Raw genomic sequence first — 22607 nt, forward strand, 5'->3', positions numbered from 1 at the left:
CAGCGGCGCTGGAAGCGGCGGCGGCCGGCTGAAGGCAGCGGCGGGCGGACACACACACACACAGTAACCCACACAGTGGGGCGGCAGCGTGAGCTGACCGCCCGTTCAACATACCTGGACCCTGTGGTGAGGGCTATGACGGGGCTTCTCTGTAAGTTTCGTCCAGCCTTTACTGCAGGTTTTAGTCCTGCATGTGGTAGTGAGGGAGCTCTTTTTAGAGAGGTCCGACACCCACAGCTGCTAAAGCAGCCTTCACTATCCCGGACCCACGCCTATTGGAAGGGGGGAAAGGATGTGGTAAATCGTTGAAAAAAGAAAAAACTTAGAAAAAATTCCAATGAAATGTGGACAAACTCCACAAGCCTTCTAACGGTCGAGCACAGAAAAAACACTGAGGTACTCAGGGATATGGAGGGAAGGTGTAGTTTCAAAATTAATTTATTCAGTGCCTTCTTCCTGTGGTAGCCGTCCATATCCCAAGAGTACTCCAGTGACCCCTAGTGGATGAAAAAGAAAATAGGATTTTAATTACCTACCGGTAAATCCTTTTCTCGTAGTCCTTACGAGACTACGAGAAAACTGATTGACCAAACTTTATGTCCTCAGATGCCAAAGTATCGAACTTGTAGAACTTAGCAAATGTGTTGGACCCTGACCAAGTAGCCGCTCGGCATAGCTGTAAAGCCGAGACACCCCGGTCAGCCGCCTAGGAAGAACCCACCTTACAAGTAGAGTGGGCCTTAACAGATTTAGGACACGGCAATCCTGCTGTAGAATATGCATGCTGGATAGTGACCCTGATCCAGCGAGAGATCGTCTGCTTAGACGCAGGACACCCAATTTTCTTGGGATCATACAGGACAAACAGAGTCCGATTTTCTGTGACGAGCAGTCCTCTTCACATAGATTTTCAGAGCCCTTACAACATCTAAGGACTTCGACGGAATTGAGGAGTCAGTAGCCAGTGGCACCACAATAGGTTGATTGATAAGAAAGGCTGAAACAACCTTTGAAAGGAATTTCTGACGTGTCCAGAGCTCAGCTCTATCTTCATGGAAGATCAAGTAGGGGCTTTTACAAGACAAAGCCCCCAACTCTGACACACGTCTAGCAGAAGCGAAGGCCAACAAAGTGACAGCCTTCCACGTGAGAAACTTGACCTCAACCTCCTGTAGAGGCTCGAACCAGTCCGATTGGAGGAACTGTAACACCACGTTAAGATCCCAGGGTGCCGTAGGCGGCACAAAGGGAGGCTGGATGTGCAGAACCCCTTTCAAGAAAGTCTGAACCTCAGGGAAGGAAGCCAGTTGTTTCTGGAAGAAAATGGATAAGGTCGAAATCTGGACTTTTATGGATCCCAAACTCAGGCCCATATCCACACCTGCTTGCAGGAAGAGGAGAAACTGTCCCAGTTGAAACTCCACCATAGGAAACTTCTTAGATTCACAAAAAGATACATACTTTTTCTAAATGTGATGGTAATGTTTAAACGTTACTCCTTTCCTAGCCTGTATCAGGGTAGTAATAACCTTGTTCGGAATGCCCTTTCCAAGCTAATATCTGGCGTTCAATCGCCATGCCGTCAAACGTAGCCATGGTAAGTCTTGATAAGCGAATGGCCACTGTTGCAGCAAGTCCTCCCGAAGAGGAAGAGGCCTCGGATCTTCCAGCAGTAGATCCAGAAGATCCGCGTACCAAGCCCTTCTTGGTCAGTCCGGAGCAATGAGGATTGCCTGAACCCTTGTTCTCTTTAGGAGTTTTAGAATCCTTGGAATGAGTGGAAGTGGAGGAAACACATACACTGACTGGAACACCCACGGAGTCAGCAGGGCATCCCGCGACACTGCTTGCGGGTCTCTTGACCAGGAACAGTACCTCTGAAGCTTCTTGTTGAGATGGGAGGCCATCATGTCTATTTGGCGTACACCCCAAAGATTTGTCACCTCCGTGAACACCTGCGGATGGAGGCCCCACTCTCCTGGATCGTGTATGCTGAGGAAGTCTGCTTCCCAGTTGTCCACTCCCGGAATTAAGATTGCGGACAGCGCCAACGCGTGCCTTTCTTCCCAGAGGATGAGTCTTTTTACCTCTGATATTGCAGCTTTGCTCTTTGTTCCGCCCTGTCGGTTTATGTAGGCCACCGTCATTACATTGTCCGACTGCACCTGAATGGCCCGATATTGCAGAAGATGTGCCGCTTGTAGGAGACCGTTGTACTCGGCTCTTAGTTCCAGAATGTTGATTGGAATAATGGATTCCAGACTTGACCACCTTCCTTGGAAGATCTCCCCTTGGGTGACTACGCCCCAATTTATGAGACTTGCATCCATGGTTAGAAGGATCCAGTTCTGAATCCCGAACCTGCAGCCCTCGAGAAGGTGAAGCAATTGTAGCTGCCACAGAAGTGAAATTTGGCTTTTGGCGACAGACGTATCCTCTGGTGCATGTGCAGATGAGATCCCGGCCACTTGTCCAGAAGATCCAGTTGAAATCTTCCGTATTGAAGAGCCTCGTAGGAGGCAACCATCTTCCCCAGAAGGTGAATGCACTGATGAACCGATACCCGGGTAGGCTTCAAGACATCCCTGACCATAGTTTGGATCACCAACGCTTTTTCCACTGGTAGAAATACCCTCTGCACTTCTGTGTTGAGGATCATCCCCAGGAAAGACAATCTCCTTGACACCCAGCACGCAGGGAGACGTCCCCTCCTGCCCCATGGACAGCTCTGCCTGTAAAGCAGGCAGAGGCATTCACGTATGTGAGATGTCGCCACATATCATTGTGTGCGCACGCTCAGTGCGGCTTATGTGCGTGCGCACACTCCAGAAGGGCTTCAGTATGCGAGTGCATAGTTAATGTGTTCCATGCTAAATTAGGCCCATAGATGAAACTTGGACATCACCTTAGGAAGGTGATCCACCTTGATCTTGATAGAAGATCAGAAACGGAGGACGACAGAAAAGCACTCCCAAATCACCGCCAGCGTGTGTCTGTCTGAGCCCCCTGAAGTGCAGCCTGCAGTTAGAGCTGTGCTCCAGCCCTTGTGCCGCCATTCCCGCCTGTGCACTGCTAACTGGGACACTGGTGTTGTTCTCACCACTCTTCATCTTCTGGCTCTGTTAGGGGGTGGCGGCGTGCTGCGGGAGGATACGCTGCACAGTGGTGTGGCTTGCGAATGGCTCTCTCAGGAGCTCAGTGTCCTGTAAGCAGAGAAAGGGAACCATTAAATCTAAGGAAGTTGGGCCGTTCTCCCCCCTAAATCCCACGAAGCAGTCAGGCTGGTGCCAAACAGCCCTGACTGAAAATAACAAACATTTAAAATAAAAGTAGAAAACTCTTCCGAAGCTCTCCAAAGCGTGACCGGCTCCTCCGGGCACATTTTATAAACTGAGTCTGGTAGGATGGGCATAGAGGGCAGAGCCAGCCCACACTATTGATTTCTAAAAGTGCCCATGGCTCCTAGTGGAACAGTCTATACCCCATGGTACTAATGTGGACCCCAGTATCCTCTAGGACAAAAGAGAAATATAAATGGGTTCATCTGTGGAGGATACCCCGGGGCCTGCAATGCATGAGGTAGTTGCTGCAGTAATCCCATATTAGGCGGCAAAGCAGGAGGTGCCAATTGGTCTGCTATGCGCGTTAACAACTATGCAAAAGAAGCCACCCAGGGTGGTTCCTGCACAGGGGCTGGATAAAGCAGCTGTTGTGGGTTTGGCACATAGCATTTAACACACAAGCAGTCCTGTACAAGGTTCTGTGGAGATAATGCTACTGCACAGACCTTATATGAAAGCAGCATAGGTGCATTATCTTCCTTGTTAACTTTGCAATTGGAAGACATTGTAGCTGGCACACACAAAGTACAGCATTAGCAATTGCAAATGTGACCACCTTCACAAAACACAAAGCAATTGTGTAGTACCACAGTCCTGAACACCTGTACTCGGGTCTTTTTGAAAATAACATTTATAGGGATAGATAAAACTGACAGATAGAAATGTAGTCAGACAAGAAACCCAGCTCTGGAATCTGGCTCTGGGCTGGGGGAGGGGCTGCTGGTAGAGTGCTTACCTCTCCTAACTTAAATCATCCACCAGGTACCCTGGCCTCCATTATCCCCAGCGCAGGTATATAAATATGCTCTGGTGGTCTAGTGTAACCTATAGCCACAGCCAGGATCTCCCAGGGACCAGAGAACTGGACTGCATGTATCGTGGGTCCCGCGAATGGGAGCCCGCTTTACCTGTCTCCCATTCTCCGGCTATAGTCCAGGGCCCTGGATGCTGTTCTAGCGTGGCGACCAGGAAGAAACTCCGCCAGAATAGTCAGTCTCTCAGCCTCACTGATGTTGCGGCACCAGCGGGGGGAACATTGGGTCGGCAGCCCTGGCGCCCAAACAGACTCCCACTGCTTGCTCGCTCATTCATGCTTAGTAAAAAAAAAACAATTAAATACCAAAAAATATTTTTCTTTCAGCTTTATGAACGGTGCTCCGGATTCTGCCAGCAACAACACTAAAACTGGCTTACCTAGGCAGGGGTGGGGTATGTGAGGAGAAGGAGAACTGTAGTATCCTGGGAGCTAAAAGTTTAACTGTGTGGTGCCCAGTCGACTCCTACCACCTACACACCAATGTAAGGACTGTGAATCCCTATTGAAGCTGATAAAGAAATAACAAATTCTATTGGCAGATTGCCTATAGATGAATCTTTTGGCCAAAGCAGTTTTGGTACTTTTATTCCCCTCCACCTAACACTGCTCTTCACTTTTGGCATAAAGACGAAATCTAAATTTTTCCGCATTTTTCAAGGTTATTAATATAATTTTAACAATGCAGCGAATAAAAAGAAACAAAAAAAAAAAAAAAAAAAAAAAGGATAAAATTTAAATGATGTACCATTTGGCAAATTAGACATATTTTACATATTATTGTTAATCAAAGCTAAATACCTTTGTCCAGCGGCAAAGCTTAACACCTGAATGGCTTCCAATCAGTCTGTAACCTGGAAAGCAGAGGAGAATTCAGAACAAAATCGTAATCCATCTGATAACCACACTGAGCAGCTATTACTGGCATGCAAGGTCAATCAATTATCCTGGCACTTTTATCTCTCCTCTGAATTAAATCTGCAGAGCTCTTGGATTTATAAGTGATACAATTCACTGTGATTATTTAATGTGGCAGTGGCTGGCAGCTACATAAACATAACAGATATTATAAAAAGGGATCCACGGCAAGTCACTAAAACACATTTTGTTGTGGATGTGAATGTGATACCATAATTATAATTAAAAACAATAAAATAAATAAATATCAGAATGATTAACAAATTACCACTTAATAAAAACTAAACTGGACAGAGGAAAGACTGCTAGCAAGTTACCTAGATAATGAGCTGTATTTACTAGAATGCATTAATTACAATTTACAGTACAGTGGGGCAGATGCATTAAACCTGGAGAAGTGATAAAGCAGTGATAAGTGATAACGCACCAGCTAATCATTCCGGGTTTGAAAAATGACAGTTAGGAGCTGATTGGCTGGTGCGTTATCACCTTCCACTTATCACTTCTTTATCCCTTCTCCAGGCTTCATACATCTGCCCCATTGTTTTATATAGCTCTAGAGAGCAGTGCCTAAAAGTGCATATCTAGCTTTAGACCCAGTTATTCTGGGTACGGCAGATAAATTCTTCCAATACGATAAATGCCCTGATCCAATAGAGCAGGGATGCAGTTTAGTCCCCAACAGTCGACATCCCGGTGTTTGAAATCCCAACAGCAATCAAAAAGTCGGCAGTCGAAATCACAACTTTTTAATGGAATCGAAGAGCAGGAACGAGATAGCAAGTGCAGCACACCAGATTCCAACCTACTGATCTGACTACTGCAGAAGCATTTAAAGCGGTTTATCGGCGAATGTACTGACATACATACTGTACTATATAATTACTGGGCTGATCAGCCAAGTATCCGACATCAGAGCTGCTTTTTTTTTTTTTTTAGAGCACACTGGATCCCACTGGTATACACTCACAAAATCCCCAAACTCTGCTCCAGGCCACACTCACTACTCTAGTCACAGCTGTGCCCATTTCCAATGAGACTGCAAACTCTCATGGGTAGGGCCCTCTCCGGCATTACTTTCATTTCTGCCTTTATCTACCTTGCACGTCTCCGTTTAATGCCTCGTTTTTCCCACTCTCCAGTGCCACAGAGCAACTCTATGGTGCTTTTCAAATTAATAAACAACGTGTGTAGCACTTACATATTCTGCAGCGCGTTTAATAGGGTATCCGGTCTCTAGGTCGACCACACTTAGGTCGACAGTCATTAGGTTGACATGTACTAGGTCGACATAAGTTTTTAAAATGTATTTTTACTTTTTCCCCCATTTTTTGAACTTTCATACTTTACGATCCACATGGACTACGATTGGGAATAGTACCTGTGCCGAGCGCAGCTGTATCAGAGTGAGGCACCTTGCCCGCTCGCCATGCAAGGGGACACGGTGCACTATTTGGTGTTCCCGATTACTTTAAGAAGAGAACACCACTACTTTTTTTTTTTTTTAACTCATGTCGACCCTTTTCCATGTTGACCTATTTCAGGTGTCGACCAATAGTAGTCGACTGAATGACTGTCAACCTTTTGATACACACCCGTTTTATAATTATTCATTCCCTGCCCCTGTGAACTTTGCAATCTATATTGCCTTACACATGAATGCACACATTAGGATTGATTTTGTCAGAAACAAATTGACCTACCTTTTGGAATGTGACGGACAATCCGGGGCACTCGGAAAATACAGGCAAATATGAGAAGTTCATACAAACTCCACACATACACTGCCCTGATCAGAATCAAACTCACAAAATCAGCGCTGTGAGGCTGTAATGCTAACCATTGTGCTGCCCATCTATAAAGGTCTTAATTTATTTTAATTTTTTAAAGTCCCCTTTATTCACAGTTCACTGGAGAACAATGGAAACACATGGGGTGTAGAGTACAGATCAGTGAGCCCTGGCATGGTAAATATAACAGAAAAAAAAGCACAGGTTCTTCACTCTTTATACCCTGGTGGATGCCTGGGAACATCAGTTTTGTCTAAGAAACCCACAAAATTACATGCCAGGTGTAGAGAACAGAATGCAGGGGACTACAACAAGAGAAACAACTGTAAAAAGTAACTATGAACATAGCACAAAAAGGATAAAGGGATGGTATTGAATGTCCTTCAATGAATTATGAGAAAAGGATTTAATATAAATACAAAAATCTAATTTTCTTAAGTAGCCATTAACGGACATTGAAAGCCACGGAGGAGTTGCAAAGCTATCCCTAAGGGAGGGAACCCTCTGAATTTGCACCACTTAGCACCTGGGATATTTTATTCACTCTCCAAGGTGAAGGGGCATATAAAATATGCAATTTTACACAAAGATAGTCCACAAGGCAAGGTGTGAAAAAAATAACTTCAAACTCTTTCAGTACGAGGTTACAGGATGCCACTTCTACAAGGGATTGCTAATGAATACTCTGTCAGATTACTGGAATTACACGATAAACAACCATAAGTACACTTTGTTAACTAACATATCAGTAAAAGCAGGCATGTCTGTATGATTCTTTGGTCAGAACAATTTTTTGTTAATTTGAAAAATTATATTAAAAAAAAAAAAAGTAAACTCATCTTCTGTATTTAACAGTATGGGATCCTCCCCAGGTACAGTAATATGTGAAGGGGTGGGTAATAAGTGAAGTGTGCAATGAATAGCACAGCAACACATTATTTACAAGTGTGCCTCTTTATTTAAATAGTTACTAATAGTGACAAAGAAAATTACAGCAGACAGCACAGAACACAGATGGAAATCTTGGTTCCTGGAGATGAAGTGGTTCTGTTATCCGATTAAGGAGCTCTTTACCCCATGTACACTACATTTATTTAACTGAAGCTGCAGTGTTGTTTCACATTTTAATCAATTGTCACCACAGTTACTGATAAGACACAAACTGTAACTTCAGAAGTTTTTTCACACTTTCCCAGATCAATACCAGCAGAGAAAAATAAAATAAAAAAACCAAGACCTTTTGCTAGTTCAAGCTAGTCTGAACAGACACAGATATATCCCTGAATTTCAACACTAACAACAAAAATAATAGATTACATTTATTAACTCAAACTTATTATTCGTAAATCAGTTTGGCAGGTATGATAGTTCACGGTTTTAGGACTAGACTTCAATTTTCCCCAAGAACAGCCCATCAAGGTAAGACCTGAATAGGCACTTAACTTTGAAACACTTTTCCATACAGTTATTGCTGCAGAGTTTATGCTTCTGGCACATCTCTTATGACCTTGATTCTACGGCCAAAGCATTTCTGTACTACTGGGTTGGTACACTTATTTGGATGAGTATCAAATGCCTATTATGGCTAGATGTTGATTCAAAGTGTAAAAGTAATGAGCTTGCAGTGGCATCAACAACGGAACAATGACTATAATCCGATTTCCAATTTTCAGGTAAACTGTCAATCTGATATACCCTGCATGCTGAAGTGCCATCTACTAACAGTAGTTACACATACTAACTTTAATTAACCTTACCTCAAACAAATAGTAGATTATATATATATATATATATATATATATATATATATATATATATATATATATATATACATACACACACACACACACACACACACACACACACACACACACACACACATATATATATATATATATATATATATATATATATATATATATATATATAAGTTGTAACACTGTAGGGGTGCAAGGTGCCTTTTCCTGGGGAATATGGCAGCACGCAGCAGTTGAGGAACACCACAAGTCCAGTTTCTGGTACAACTGACCCCGGCCAGTTTTATTGAAACAGAAAATAAAACAAACCCCAAAATAAAAATACCTTGCCTGTCCGGCACTAACTAAACATAAGATGTTCCTAACTGTCACTAAACAAAACACAGAGTTCTTCAGTACATACTGTATAGCTTACTTGCATCAGAAAGCGTGTCTCTCACACACAGATCCTGCAGCCTTCCCAGGCAGTCTGCCCATACTAATCAGGTTAGAAGCACTATATCACTCTTACACAGCTGAAACCCTGATTAGCCCTCTGTGAGGCCAAAGACCCGAACTGGGCCCAATGTCTAGAACTCGCCTTATCTCTCTCTCAGAGCCTTTACCCAGCTTTTACAGCAAACTGAAAAGGTTCAGACAAAACAAAAAGCATTTTTCCTAGAAGTTAACATTTTCTAAAACATGTAAGACAAGAACCTGGGACAAATATACCTGCCCTCAAACACTATCCCAGTGTTCTTGTCACATATCCCCCTCCCCTGTTTCGACCTAGGGGCCGGAACACTTGTAGCCCCCAAACAGAAGATGCGAGACAATGCATCTGCGTTGGCCAATTGTGTTCCCGGTCTATGTTCGACAGTAAACTTAAAGTCCTGCAACGCTAGAAACCATCTAGTTACACGAGCATTCTTGCCTCTATTTACATACATCCATTTTAAAGGGGCATGGTCTGTCACTAGTCTGAATTGTCTACCCAAGAGGTAATATCTCAAGGTATCTAGTGCCCACTTAATGGCCAAAGCCTCCTTTTCCACAATGGCATACCTTTTTTCATGCTCATTGAGTTTCCTACTCAAATAAATGATAGGGTGTTCGTCCCCATCTCTGGTTTGGGACAGCACAGCACCTATCCCTACCTCTGAGGCATCTGTCTGTACCACAAATTCTTTTGAAAAATCTGGTGTTATCAACACCGGTTGTGAACACAAAGCCACTTTTAACGCTTGGAACGCCTTTTCTGCATCAGGGTTCCATTTCACCACATTTGACTGCTTCCCTTTGGTAAGGTCTGACAACGGCACCGCTGTGGTCGCAAAATTAGGAATAAACCGTCTATAGTACCCAGTAATTCCCAAAAAAGCCCTTAACTGTTTTTTATTCACTGGACGAGGCCAGTTTTGAATAGCATCAACTTTATTCAATTGGGGCCTAATCAGACCTCTGCCTATGGTGAAGCCCAAGTATTTGACCTCCTCCATTGCGAGGCAGCACTTCTTTGGGTTAGCAGTTAACCCTGCCTCTCTGATTGAGTCCAGTACTGCTTGTACTTTAACCAAATGTGACCCCCAGTCTGTACTGTGAATTACCACATCATCCAAATAGGCAGCTGCATATTTTCTATGGGGCCTCAAAATTTTATCCATCGCCCGTTGAAAGGTTGCTGGAGCCCCATGCAACCCAAAGGGTAACATCTTATACTGGTACAGCCCCTCCGGAACCGAAAAGGCTGTTTTTTCTTTGGCGCTATCAGATAAAGGTATTTGCCAGTAACCTTTGGTCAGGTCCAATGTGGTGAGAAACCTGGCTGTTCCCAGCCTTTCTACAAGCTCATCCACACGGGGCATGGGGTATGCGTCAAACTTGGACACCTCATTTAACTTACGAAAGTCATTACAGAAGCGTATATGCTACCGTCAGGCTTCGGGATGAGCACTATGGGACTGGACCACTCACTGTTAGACTCCTCTATGACTCCAAGTTCTAACATGGTTTTAACTTCCTTAGAAATAGCTTCTCGCTGAGCTTCAGGAATCCTATATGGCTTTAAATGAACCCTGACCCCTGGTTCTGTGACAATGTCATGTTTTATTATGGTCGTTCGGCCAGGCAGCTCTGAAAATACCTCCCTATTTTGGATGAGAAATTCTTTAACCTGATTGTTCTGATCAGCTGATAATGTCTCTGACACCTTCACTGCGGGAAGCAACCGGGGTGAAGACACCGAAGGGCAAGGCTCCGCTGACAGAGACAACCTATCTTTCCAGGGTTTGATTAAGTTAACATGGTAGATCTGTTCGGGTTTTCTCTTTCCCGGCTGGTATACTTTGTAATTAACCTCATTCACTTTTTCCCTAATCTCAAATGGACCCTGCCATTTAGCTAGGAATTTGCTTTCCACAGTGGGTACCAAAACAAGAACTCTATCTCCAGGAGCAAATTCCCGTATCTTGGCACTCCGGTTATAGACCCTCTGTTGAGCACTTTGGGCCTGTTCCATGTGCTCTCTGACAACAGGTACCACGGCTGCAATCCTATCCTGCATTTGTGTTACATGCTCAATAACGCTTCTATAAGGAGTGGGCTGTCCTTCCCACGTCTCTTTGGCAACATCCAACAGCCCTCTGGGGTGTCTACCATACAACAAATCAAATGGAGAAAACCCCGTAGAGGACTGAGGAACTTCTCTGATGGCCATTAACAAGTAGGGCAACAAACAATCCCAGTTTTTCCCATCTCTCTCAACAACCTTTTTTAACATACTTTTTAATGTTTTATTAAACCTTTCCACCAACCCGTCAGTTTGGGGATGGTAGATGGACGTCCTGAGGTGAGTGACCTTAAATAACTTGCACAATTCTTTCATGATCCTTGACATAAATGGAGTACCTTGGTCAGTCAAAATTTCTTTTGGTATTCCCACTCTACTAAATACCTGCACCAGCTCCCTAGCTATCGCCTTGGTTGTGATAGTGCGTAAAGGGACAGCCTCAGGATATCGAGTGGCATAGTCCATAATTACCAGGATATACTGATGGCCCCGAGCAGACTTTAACAAGGGCCCCACGAGATCCATGGCTATTCTGTCAAACGGGACCTCTATAATAGGCATGGGAACTAGTGGTCTCCTGAAATGGGGTCTAGGGGCATGATACTGGCATTCAGGACAGGAAGAACAATATTCAGACACTTCTTTATAAACCCCTGGCCAAAAGAACCTTTGTAAAACTCTTTCAGTGGTTTTTTCTGCCCCTAAATGTCCTGCGGTAACGTGACTATGAGCTAAATCTAGTACCGTTCTCCGATAAGGCTGGGGAACTACCAGCTGTTCCACCACATCCTCACCCCTTTTGACAATGTGGTACAAGAGCTCATTACAGATGGCCATGTGGGGATACGTAACCCTGTCACCTGGTACCACAGGTTCCCCATTAACAATCTTAACATTCTCTCTAGCCTTTATTAAGGTAGGATCCTTTAACTGTTCAGACGCAAACAGATCCTTCTTTACCTCCAGGTCAGGCACGCTTTCAGTTCTAACTACTATGTCTCTGTTCCCGGCAAGAGGGTCCTCACTGGACTCCCCATCTGTCACTTCCCCAGCCAAACTAGCAAAAGGCAAAGGGCCAGAAAGTTCCGAAGACCCACGTACATCCATAAAATCACCGGTATTATCATCAACTGGCTTTTTACTTCTCACATCTGTTGATAACCGTGATTCCCACAGTTTCCAAAAATGAGGAAAATCCCTCCCTATTATGGCCTCATGCACCAAGGTAGGGACCAGTCCCACTTTAACCATTGCTGACCCACAACAAGTTTCTATATTCACCTCAGCAGTGGCATAATATTGGGTATCCCCATGTATGCAAGTTACCCCAATAGGTATTTGCTGGACCTTTAAGGGGTTCACTAACCCAGCTTTCACGAGGGTAACTAAACTTCCTGAATCTAGCAAGGCCTCTACCCGGTTACCTTCTAAGAACACATCACACATTTGTTTTTCCAGCTCAGGTGAAGGTACCACAGTACAGGCTAACCTAGCAAAGAAAGACATTCTGCGACATTCAAAGGCAGCATCACATTGCATGGGTTCTTGCGTGACTGGGCAATTGGCAAGAACATGACCTGGCATACCACACCTAAAACATTTAACCACACGATTATCAACCCATTTGGGCAGCATAGACCGTTCTAGCCCCATTGGCCTGTTTCCAGGGCCAGTGTTTACAGTCTCTCCAGCCTTGCGTTCTCTTAACCGCCCAGCAACGTTTTCCCACGGAACAGTCTTACCAGTCTTTACTGAAGGGCGCTGTCGAGGATCTATGGGTTGCTGGGTGGTCATCAGTAGTTCCTCTGCTGCCAAATACCGCTCTACCATGTCTACTAATTGGTCAGCAGTACCCGGGTTTCCATGGCTCACCCACTTGCGCAGGACCATGGGCAAAGATCTCAAGTAGCGGTCCATGACGACTCTTTCCACCATCTGGGGACCAGTTAATGTCTCTGGCTGTAGCCATTTTTTTGTTAGCTGAATAAGGTCGTGCATCTGGGAGCGCGGAGGCTTCTCCATGGCGTACAGCCAACGGTGCACCCGTTGTGCTCGTACTGACAGCGTGACTCCCAGGCGGGTCAGGATCTCAGTCTTTAGTTTATCATAGTCCCGAGCCTCAGCAGGGCTTAAATCAAAGTAAGCTTTTTGGGGCTCACCTGACAGGAAAGGTGCCAGCAGACTGGCCCACTGTGCTTTCGGCCAGTTCTCACGCTCGGCAGTCCTTTCAAACGTGGTCAGATAGGCCTCCACATCATCAGCCTCTGTCATTTTCTGCAGGAAGTGACTGGCTCGTATAGAACTAGAGCTGGTTGGAGCACTGACGGCCACATCTCCAACCCGAGCTGCAAGTCTCTGCACCACTTCTGCTAAGGCCTCTCTATCCTGACGCTGTTGCCTGTAAAGTTCATCAACAACTGCCTGCTGTTGTCTCTTATTTTCCTCCATTGCCACCTGCTGCTGTCTGTTGGCCTCCTGCTGTAGTCTCCAATTTTCCTCCATTGCCACCTGCTGCTGTCGGTTGGCCTTCTGCTGAGCCGCTGTAGCTTGCAGCAAGGCTTTAAGCAGATCCTCCATGTCAACAGATTTTTCAGGCGGCTTTGCAGCTGCTTTCACCCAGGACATATATCAAACCCTCAGGGGTGAGTCTCAGTAACTTCACACTGGGCTGTATCTGCATAAACCACCGTTTTCTGCAGGCCTCACAAAGCTGCTGCTTTCACTTATGCGCAGAACGGCCTGCTCGCATTCTCCACCAAGTTGTAACACTGTAGGGGTGCAAGGTGCCTTTTCCTGGGGAATATGGCAGCACGCAGCAGTTGAGGAACAACACAAGTCCAGTTTCTGGTACAACTGACCCCGGCCAGTTTTATTGAAACAGAAAATAAAACAAACCCCAAAATAAAAATACCTTGCCTGTCCGGCACTAACTAAACATAAGATGTTCCTAACTGTCACTAAACAAAACACAGAGTTCTTCAGTACATACTGTATAGCTTACTTGCATCAGAAAGCGTGTCTCTCACACACAGATCCTGCAGCCTTCCCAGGCAGTCTGCCCATACTAATCAGGTTAGAAGCACTATATCACTCTTACACAGCTGAAACCCTGATTAGCCCTCTGTGAGGCCAAAGACCCGAACTGGGCCCAATGTCTAGAACTCGCCTTATCTCTCTCTCAGAGCCTTTACCCAGCTTTTACAGCAAACTGAAAAGGTTCAGACAAAACAAAAAGCATTTTTCCTAGAAGTTAACATTTTCTAAAACATGTAAGACAAGAACCTGGGACAAATATACCTGCCCTCAAACACTATCCCAGTGTTCTTGTCACAATATATATATATACACATACATACACAGTACATACACACACACACACACACATATATATATGTATATACACACTTTTTTTTATTCCCGCCCCCCTCTTTTTAAAATGTATTTATTGGAGTTGTTTAATAAAAATAAAAAATAAAAATTACAATTTTAATACAGAAGGAAAATGCATGACTGGACTAGCTCTTTACTGCCATGTTACAGACTAAAAATGGTAGTTGAGAGCGGATTGGTGGGTAGTTTATCTCTCTCCACTTTATCACTGTCCAAAACTAGAAAAGAGTAGTATGGAGGGAGAAGCAAATAAACGCAAAATGAAAAACAATCTGTATTTTCAAAAATAAGCAATACCTGTTATTGGGTGTTGGAATCCAAGTATTCTATATAAGGGCACGATTTCTTAACAAAAACAAATGACACCCTTCTATACATCAAAAAGAGTTGACTGTCTTTCGAAGTATAACAGGGGGAATACAATTGTTTTTTTCACAGATGGCGCCTGACGGCAGCAATTCTATTAGTCTGCCATTCGGGCGTCCATTAGCAACGGAAGACACATTTTTCTTGCAGCCTCCTAAAAAGCAAGAAGAAAAATGTTCAAACTCTGCATTTTGGGCGCTTTAGACTTATTTAGCAGTTTTACGTGGCTAAACCATGTGTGTTTGGGCATGACATCCATAAGCACCCAAACACAATTGAATACGGAAAATTGTTTGGGCATCTAAACAGTCCCGCTTAGACATGAAAATTAGGAAACCAAAACAATTAGTTTGTAGTAGCATTAATTCAACCATTTCCAAAAAGAGACAGCAGTTTCTGACTTTTTTAGGTTGGAAGGGGTTCAGACCTATTCAATGCCCCATCAGATTTTCCGACAACTTGGGAATTCCAACTTGATGGAAAACATGTGGATCAGCGGACTAGCCACAAATCCACGTGTTTTGTGGGAAGCGGCAGACAAATCAGACAGGTTTTAACCCCGTTTTCGACAATGTCAATCCGACTTTAATAAATATGATATGATGGAGTGACAGCGGATGGGCACCAAACGATCAAAAGCTTTCAGGACGCAACAGGCCCGTCCATATATCCCGCCCCCTGGCTGAGGCAAATCAGTTGTATTCCAAAGCAGGAGCATCATGTAGAGCCCTAATCAGGTGAGAAGAACACACATGCACACCCTTCCATACAAGAAGAAGAGGTTTAGTGAGTAAAATGATCCTAAAATCAGGTGAGTCAGGGTGGGATCCCTGTGGAACCTGTGGTCTTAGGAGAAAAAAATGTGTTAATAGAAAACCATGTGGCTGCCTTACATATCTGTTCTGCTGAAGCACCATGTTGTGCTACCCATGAAGGACCTACCTTACGAGTAGAGTGAGCAGAGACATTAGCCGGAACAGGGAAATCAGCTTGCGAATATGCTTCTGAAATCGTCATTCGAAGCCATCTTGCCAGCGTCTGCTTAGTAGCAGGCCATCCTCTCTTGTGAAATCCGTAGAGAATGAAGAGAGAATCTGTCTTTCTGATGGCACTGGTACGATCCACGTAGATCCTTAATGCCCGGACCACGTCCAGCGACGCATCTCCCGCAGAAAGTCCCGATATCTGAAAAGCCGGGTCTACAATTTCTTCATTAAGGTGGAATTTAGACACCACCGTAGGAAGATACCCAGACCTAGTTCTAAGAACTGCTCTATCTGGATAAAAAAAAATCAGAAAAGGGGAACGACGTGACAGCGCTCCTAAATCTGACACTCTTCTAGCTGATGCCATAGTCAGTAGAAAGAGAACTTTAGCTGTCAACCATTTAAGATCCACTTTATTAAGTGGTTCAAACGGAGCAACTTGCAGAGCTTTGAGGACTAGACTTAAGTCCCAAGATGCTGTAGGAGGAAAAAAAAGGAGGTTGAATGCGCAGCATTCCATGGAAAAAAGTACGCAAATCCTGTAAATCGGCAATTTTCTTTTGGAACCATACAGTCAATGCTGATACTTGAACTCTCAAGGAAGCCACCTTCAAACCTTTATCCATTCCTGCCTGAAGGAAAGCTAAGACCTTGGAAACTCTGAAGGATTTCGGGTCCATATTTCTCTCACTGCACCAATAAATATAGGCCTGTGATAAATACGAGCTGAGGAGGGTTTCCTTGCTCTGAGCTTTGTTTGAATTACCTGTTGAGAGAATCCTCTTGACTTCAAGAAAGAGGTTTCAAGAGCCCTGCCGTCAAAGACAGTCGATCCAGATGTCTGCGATAACAAGGACCCTGCATTAGTAGATCTGGACGTTGAGGGAGCAGAAGTTGAGCATCCATCGACATTCTCTGCAGATCTGTGTACCAATGCCTTCTGGGCCAAGCCGGAGCTATTAGAATCATGGCACCCTTTGTATCCTACTCTGTGCAGGTGTATACACCTGCACAGAGTAGGTGAAGTGAAATTCACCGTAAAACTATCGACAATAAAATATTGCTGCTAATTGAATAGGGGTCTAACGATTTGCAGTAAAATCGCAGTTTTCCCCCCAAAAAGAAGTGTTATCGTAGACTTACCATTGTTAACACTTTATCTGCGAAGTACACAGGGTTTCACAGGGAAACATCGGGGTGTAGAGTGTATCTTGATCCAGAGGCACCAACAGGCTAAAGCTTTAGCTGGTCCCAGGATGCAAAGGGGCCTCCTCTATAATTCTGCCTCCAGACATTGAGAGCTCAGTTTTGATAACCAGTCCAATGCAGGAGCAGGCAAGAGAGAAGGCAGATGTTAATCACATAGAACCTCATTCCCACGACAGGAGAAGGTACCAGCGGCTAATGCCATACAACCTAAAGAAGCAAGGTGCCTCAGGGTGGGCGCCCTGTGGAACCCTGTGTCTACCATAACACTTCTTTTTTTGCAGCAGGATACACAGGTTTGCACAGGGAAACATTGGGGATGTCCTAAAGCAGTTCCTCAAGGGAGGTGGATGCGCCTTCGTGGATGTGAGAATCTGGCATCCAAAGGAGGCATCAAAACAAAAGAGGAGAAAGACTCTATGTTGGGGCACTCTTTCTTGAAAAATCGACACTAAAACTTAACTTTTAATAAACTTACTAAAATATAGTGACTCAAAATAATGGTAATCAAATACATAAGAAAGCCTAGGTGAAAATTACTTGTAATTTGTACGTTACACTGGGAATTCTGTCTACTATGTCAGACAGGTTATATTCAGATCCCAGAGGGGTAATCTGTCGGTTAGATTTCTCGGTATTATGGGATCTTAATAAAGAGAGAAAGATGTAATATGATCAAAAAATGTCGCCTATAAGGGTTCTTCAGCACCTACAGCTCTAGATTGAGGCAGTGGTGTTTACCAAAAGGCTTTTATTACAGTGGTAATTGTGTCATTGTCCTTTTTGCAACAAACAAAAAAGGACTGAGAGTACAGAATTGCTGTTAAGTAAGGGTGTGTACTATGAAGAAATGTAATCTTATTCTGCAATCACGTAATATGATATTAAATTAATGAAAGAAAAGATGGAAAACAAAAGTGAACAAGCCTACATATCGGTGAAACGGGCCGTTTGGTCAGTGGGGTCAAGTGGGACTGCGCAGCCCACCCCCACACAAGGGATATATCGGTTTAGTAAGTGCCCACTTGGGCCACATATTTCTCGTGTATTTTTTGCTATATAAGAATTTTTTTCGCTTTCCAATTTTTTGACTTATTTATATGCTACTACGTTTGATTTGTACGTGTTATATAGATTATCAGCACAACAACCATTTTATAGAGATGTAAAAATTCCACAGACTGCATTGCAGCCATGTAATGATAATTTAGCAAATATATATTTTCTCTGTCAGCTGACACATATCTCTCTCTCCCTGGATTAGAGGTTAATTTATCAAATATCATTAGTTCAATTCTCTGCCATTTATATCAGTTAAAACAGATTCTGTTTGAACTGATTCTGGTTGAAAAAGCTACACGGTGCCAACAAGCTTGAGCTTAGAATTGTGCCATTAACTTTGAATAGCTCTATCCACTATGGGACAAATTTATCTTACCTAGAATTAGATAAAGGAAAAAAGACAAAAACATTCTTTGCCAAAAAAATTTCTCTCTATTACTTACTGTTTGCTTTCATTGTGGTTTATTAATATTGATAATGCCATAAAAATGTATGCCTTTTTAGCAGCAATATCAGGGAGTTATCACTATAGAGCTATGTTTTCTTCCTTTTTTTATGATTTACCGAATAAATATCAATGTGGATCACAAACACTGGTATTATCCTAAAAATCAGAGTCTTTACAGTACCATATATTTATGCTTGATATATAGTGTATATCCTTCTTCTCGATCCGTATAGTAATTATACTGTGCATAATTTCAATGCTCTCTCATCCACTAACCTGGACAGCAGAAGCATCTTGGTAGTCATACTCTCTCATTCAGCAGATTACGGCCATACTCCACAGGATACGCCTGATCTCGTCTGATCTTGGAAGCTAATCTGTGGCAGGCCTGGTCAGTAACTGCCTGGGGGACCAGCAGCGAATACCAGGTGCAGTAAACAACCCAGCTGAACAGCAGAAGTAAGACACCCCTTTTTTTTTTTTTTGTTTTCCATCTTTTCTTTCATTAATTTAATATCATATTACGTGATTGCAGAATAAGATTACATTTCTTCATAGTACACACCCTTACTTAACAGCAATTCTGTACTCTCAGTCCTTTTTTGTTTGTTGCAAAAAGGACAATGACACAATTACCACTGTAATAAAAGCCTTTTGGTAAACACCACTGCCTCAATCTAGAGCTGCAGGTGCTGAAGAACCCTTATAGGCGACATTTTTTGATCATATTACATCTTTCTCTCTTTATTAAGATCCCATAATACCGAGAAATCTAACCGACAGATTACCCCTCTGGGATCTGAATATAACCTGTCTGACATAGTAGACAGAATTCCCAGTGTAACGTACAAATTACAAGTAATTTTCACCTAGGCTTTCTTATGTATTTGATTACCATTATTTTGAGTCACTATATTTTAGTAAGTTTATTAAAAGTTAAGTTTTAGTATCGATTTTTCAAGAAAGAGTGCCCCAACATAGAGTCTTTCTCCTCTTTTGTTTTGCTACCTTAATTTACTGACTCTGGGAGCACCACCGACGTATAAATTGGTTAAACACATTTCGTGTATATCATTATTTTTAAGTCGGTCACAGACTTAGATCTAATCTGGTCATATGTCTGTTTGAACAAACCTGTTGCGGAACTATCCTCTCTAGCTAATCCAAAGGAGGCATACCTGGAGGCGAAGGTATCAAAGGCATAGAACCTAAGTAAAAGTGTTCGCTGAGGACCATGTAGCCGCCTTGCAAAATTGTTCTGCGGACGCGCCATAGCGGGCCGCCCCAGAAGGTCCAACAGAGAGTAGAATGGGCATTAAACGCAGCAGGAGCTAGGAGTACAGCCTGCGCATAAGCCTGTGCAATCACCATTCTAATCCATCTGGCCAAGGTTTGCTTGTTCACAGGCCAGCCACACTTGTGGTACCCAAACCGGACAAAGAGGGCATCCGACCACCTAATAGAGGCAGTCCTCTCCACGTAGATATGGAGAGCCTTCACAACATCCAAAGAACATTCTTTGGCCGTCAGGTCTGAAGAGAAAAAGGCCGGGACCTCAATCTCTTGGTTCAGGTGAAAGGATTACACCACCTTAGACAAATAACCAGGTCATGTTCGTAGATTCGCTCGGTCACGGTGAAAGATCAGAAACGGTGGACGACAGGACAAAAGGGTCATTCCGACCCGTTCTTCGCTGCGGTGCGAACGGGTCATAAATTTGCGGATGCATTGTGCATGCGTGACGTTGCCTGGCAATGACGCCGTCAGCGACAAATGTGATCGCAGCAGCGATCGCAAGAACATGGACAGGCGTGAGGCATTCTGGGGTGGATACTCACCGTTTTCCAGGTGTGGTGAGTCAAATGCAGGCGTGTCGAGGCGTTTGGAGGGCGGATGTCTGACGTCAGGACCAGGACCATCATCACTGGATCCGTCGCACAGGGTAAGTAACTTTTACCCTGGTCTTGTTTTGCAGGAAACATTTTTAGCATAGCAGGGCTACACAAGCGTTGGCAGCCCTGCTATGCTAAAATACACTCCCCCATAGGCGGCGTCAGGTTGATCACACGAGCAGCAAAAAGTTGCTACGTGCGATCAACTCGGAATGACCCCCAAAGCTCCTAAGCCCGACACCCATCTTGCAGAGGCAATAGCCAGCAAGAACAGGACCTTGGCCGTGAGCCATTTAAGGTCCACCGACTCGAGAGGTTCAAATGGAGACTCTTGCAGGGCTTTCAGCACAACGGATAGATTCCATAGAGCCACTGTAGGGACATAGGGAGGCTGAATATGTACAACACCCTGAGAGAATGTATGAACATCCGGTATAGAGGCAATCTTGCGCTGAAACCACACCGACATGGTAGTTATGTGAACCTTGAGGGAGGCCAGACGAAGACCTAAGTCCAAGCCTCTTTGTAGAAAAGCCAGAATTCTGGATTTTCTACAATCTACCAGCTTCATAGTTCTTATCAGCACACCAGGTGAAATAAGTATAAGTATGCCAAACCCGGTAATAAATCCGGGCAGAGGCCGGTTTGAGGGCCTTCACCATAGTTTGAACAACCACCTCAGTAAATCCCTTGGTCCTCAGGAGAGATGCTTCAGGAGCCACGCCGTCAAGCCAGTCTGGCCAGGGGTAGATATAGACGAGGGCCCTGTACGAGAAGGTCTTGATGATGTGGAAGTAGAAAGGGATGCCCTGTCGACAAATCCTGCAAGTATGAGAACCAATGTCACCTGGGCCACGCAGGAGCGACTAGGATTAGCATTCCTCATTGTTTGAACTTCTGCAGTACCTTGGGCAGGAGTGACACCGGAGGGAATATGTAAGGAAGTTGAAAGTTCCACGGAACTGCCAGTGCATCCACAAATGCTGCCTTAGGATCCCTGGTTCTTGATCCGAAGACCAGAACCTTGTAATTGTGTCGAGACGCCATCAGGTCTACATCTGGTAGGCCTAACCTGTCCACCAGGAGTTGAATAAACTGCTGGATGAAGGCTCCATTCTCCGGATTCATACTGGCTACTGAGGATGTCCGCTTCCAAGTTGAGGACTCCCAGAATGAACACTGCTGAAATGGCTGGCAGATGGCGTTCCACCCAGCAAAGGATTTTTGACACTTCCATCATTGCCATGCGGCTTTGAGTGCCGCCTTGACGGTTTATGTATGCCACCATGGTGGTGTTGTCCTATTGTACTTGAACAGGCCTGTTCCGTACTAGAGGCAGGGCAAGAGTTAGTGCATTGGGGAGGAGACCCTGAAATGAGTGTTGCTCCAACACCGCTCCCATCCCTGGAGACTGGCATCTGTTGTTATCAGCAGGACCCAGTTGCGGATCCAGAATGGACGGCCCCTGCACAATTGCTGTTCCTGGAGCCTCCATGACCGACGACCCTCTGGAGTAAACAAGACCATCTGGCACCTGATTCAATGAGGTAGGCTGTCCCATTTTGACAGAATCAACCGTTGGAGAGGGCGAGAGTAAAATTGAGCGTACTCCACCATGTCAAAAGACGACACCATCAGGCCAAGGAAATGCATTGCAGAGTGTATAGACACTCTTGGGTGACGAATGAAGTGTCGAATCTTGTCCTGAAGCTTCAGGACTTTGTATGGAGACAGGAACAGTCTCTGACTCTGTGTGTGTCCAGGAGTGCCCTTAGGTGTACCATGCTCTGAGCCGGGACCACGAGGACTTTAAAATTTATTAGCCATACATGGGCATGCAGAAATTCCACTGTCGAGTGCAGATGACTGAGGAGGACTTTGTGGGAGTTTGCTGGAACCAGCAGGTCATCCAGGCATGGGAGGATTCTGATTCCCTGGCAACAGAGGTGGGCCGTCATTATGGCGATGACCTTGGTAAAGACCCGAGGAGCCGTCGGCAGACCAAATGGCAGAGCCTGAAATTGGTAGTTAAGGTTGCCAATAGCAAACCGAAAGAACTGCTGATGCAACATGGCAATAATAAGAATTT

At 44.4% G+C, this 22607-nt stretch overlaps 1 protein-coding gene across 1 annotated transcript in view; it reads right to left on the reverse strand.

The window, feature by feature from the left end:
• Positions 1 to 22607, reverse strand: part of LOC135028178 (S-adenosyl-L-methionine-dependent tRNA 4-demethylwyosine synthase TYW1-like) — a 590293-nt gene that overhangs the window by 340037 nt on the left and 227649 nt on the right. The window contains exon 9 of the mRNA XM_063953759.1: positions 4957 to 5009. Within this exon, the coding sequence (XP_063809829.1) occupies positions 4957 to 5009 (53 nt within the window). The remainder of the gene's footprint in view (positions 1 to 4956; positions 5010 to 22607) is intronic.

This window comes from Pseudophryne corroboree, chromosome 2, assembly GCF_028390025.1.
Source record: "Pseudophryne corroboree isolate aPseCor3 chromosome 2, aPseCor3.hap2, whole genome shotgun sequence".
Lineage (NCBI taxonomy): Eukaryota > Metazoa > Chordata > Amphibia > Anura > Myobatrachidae > Pseudophryne > Pseudophryne corroboree.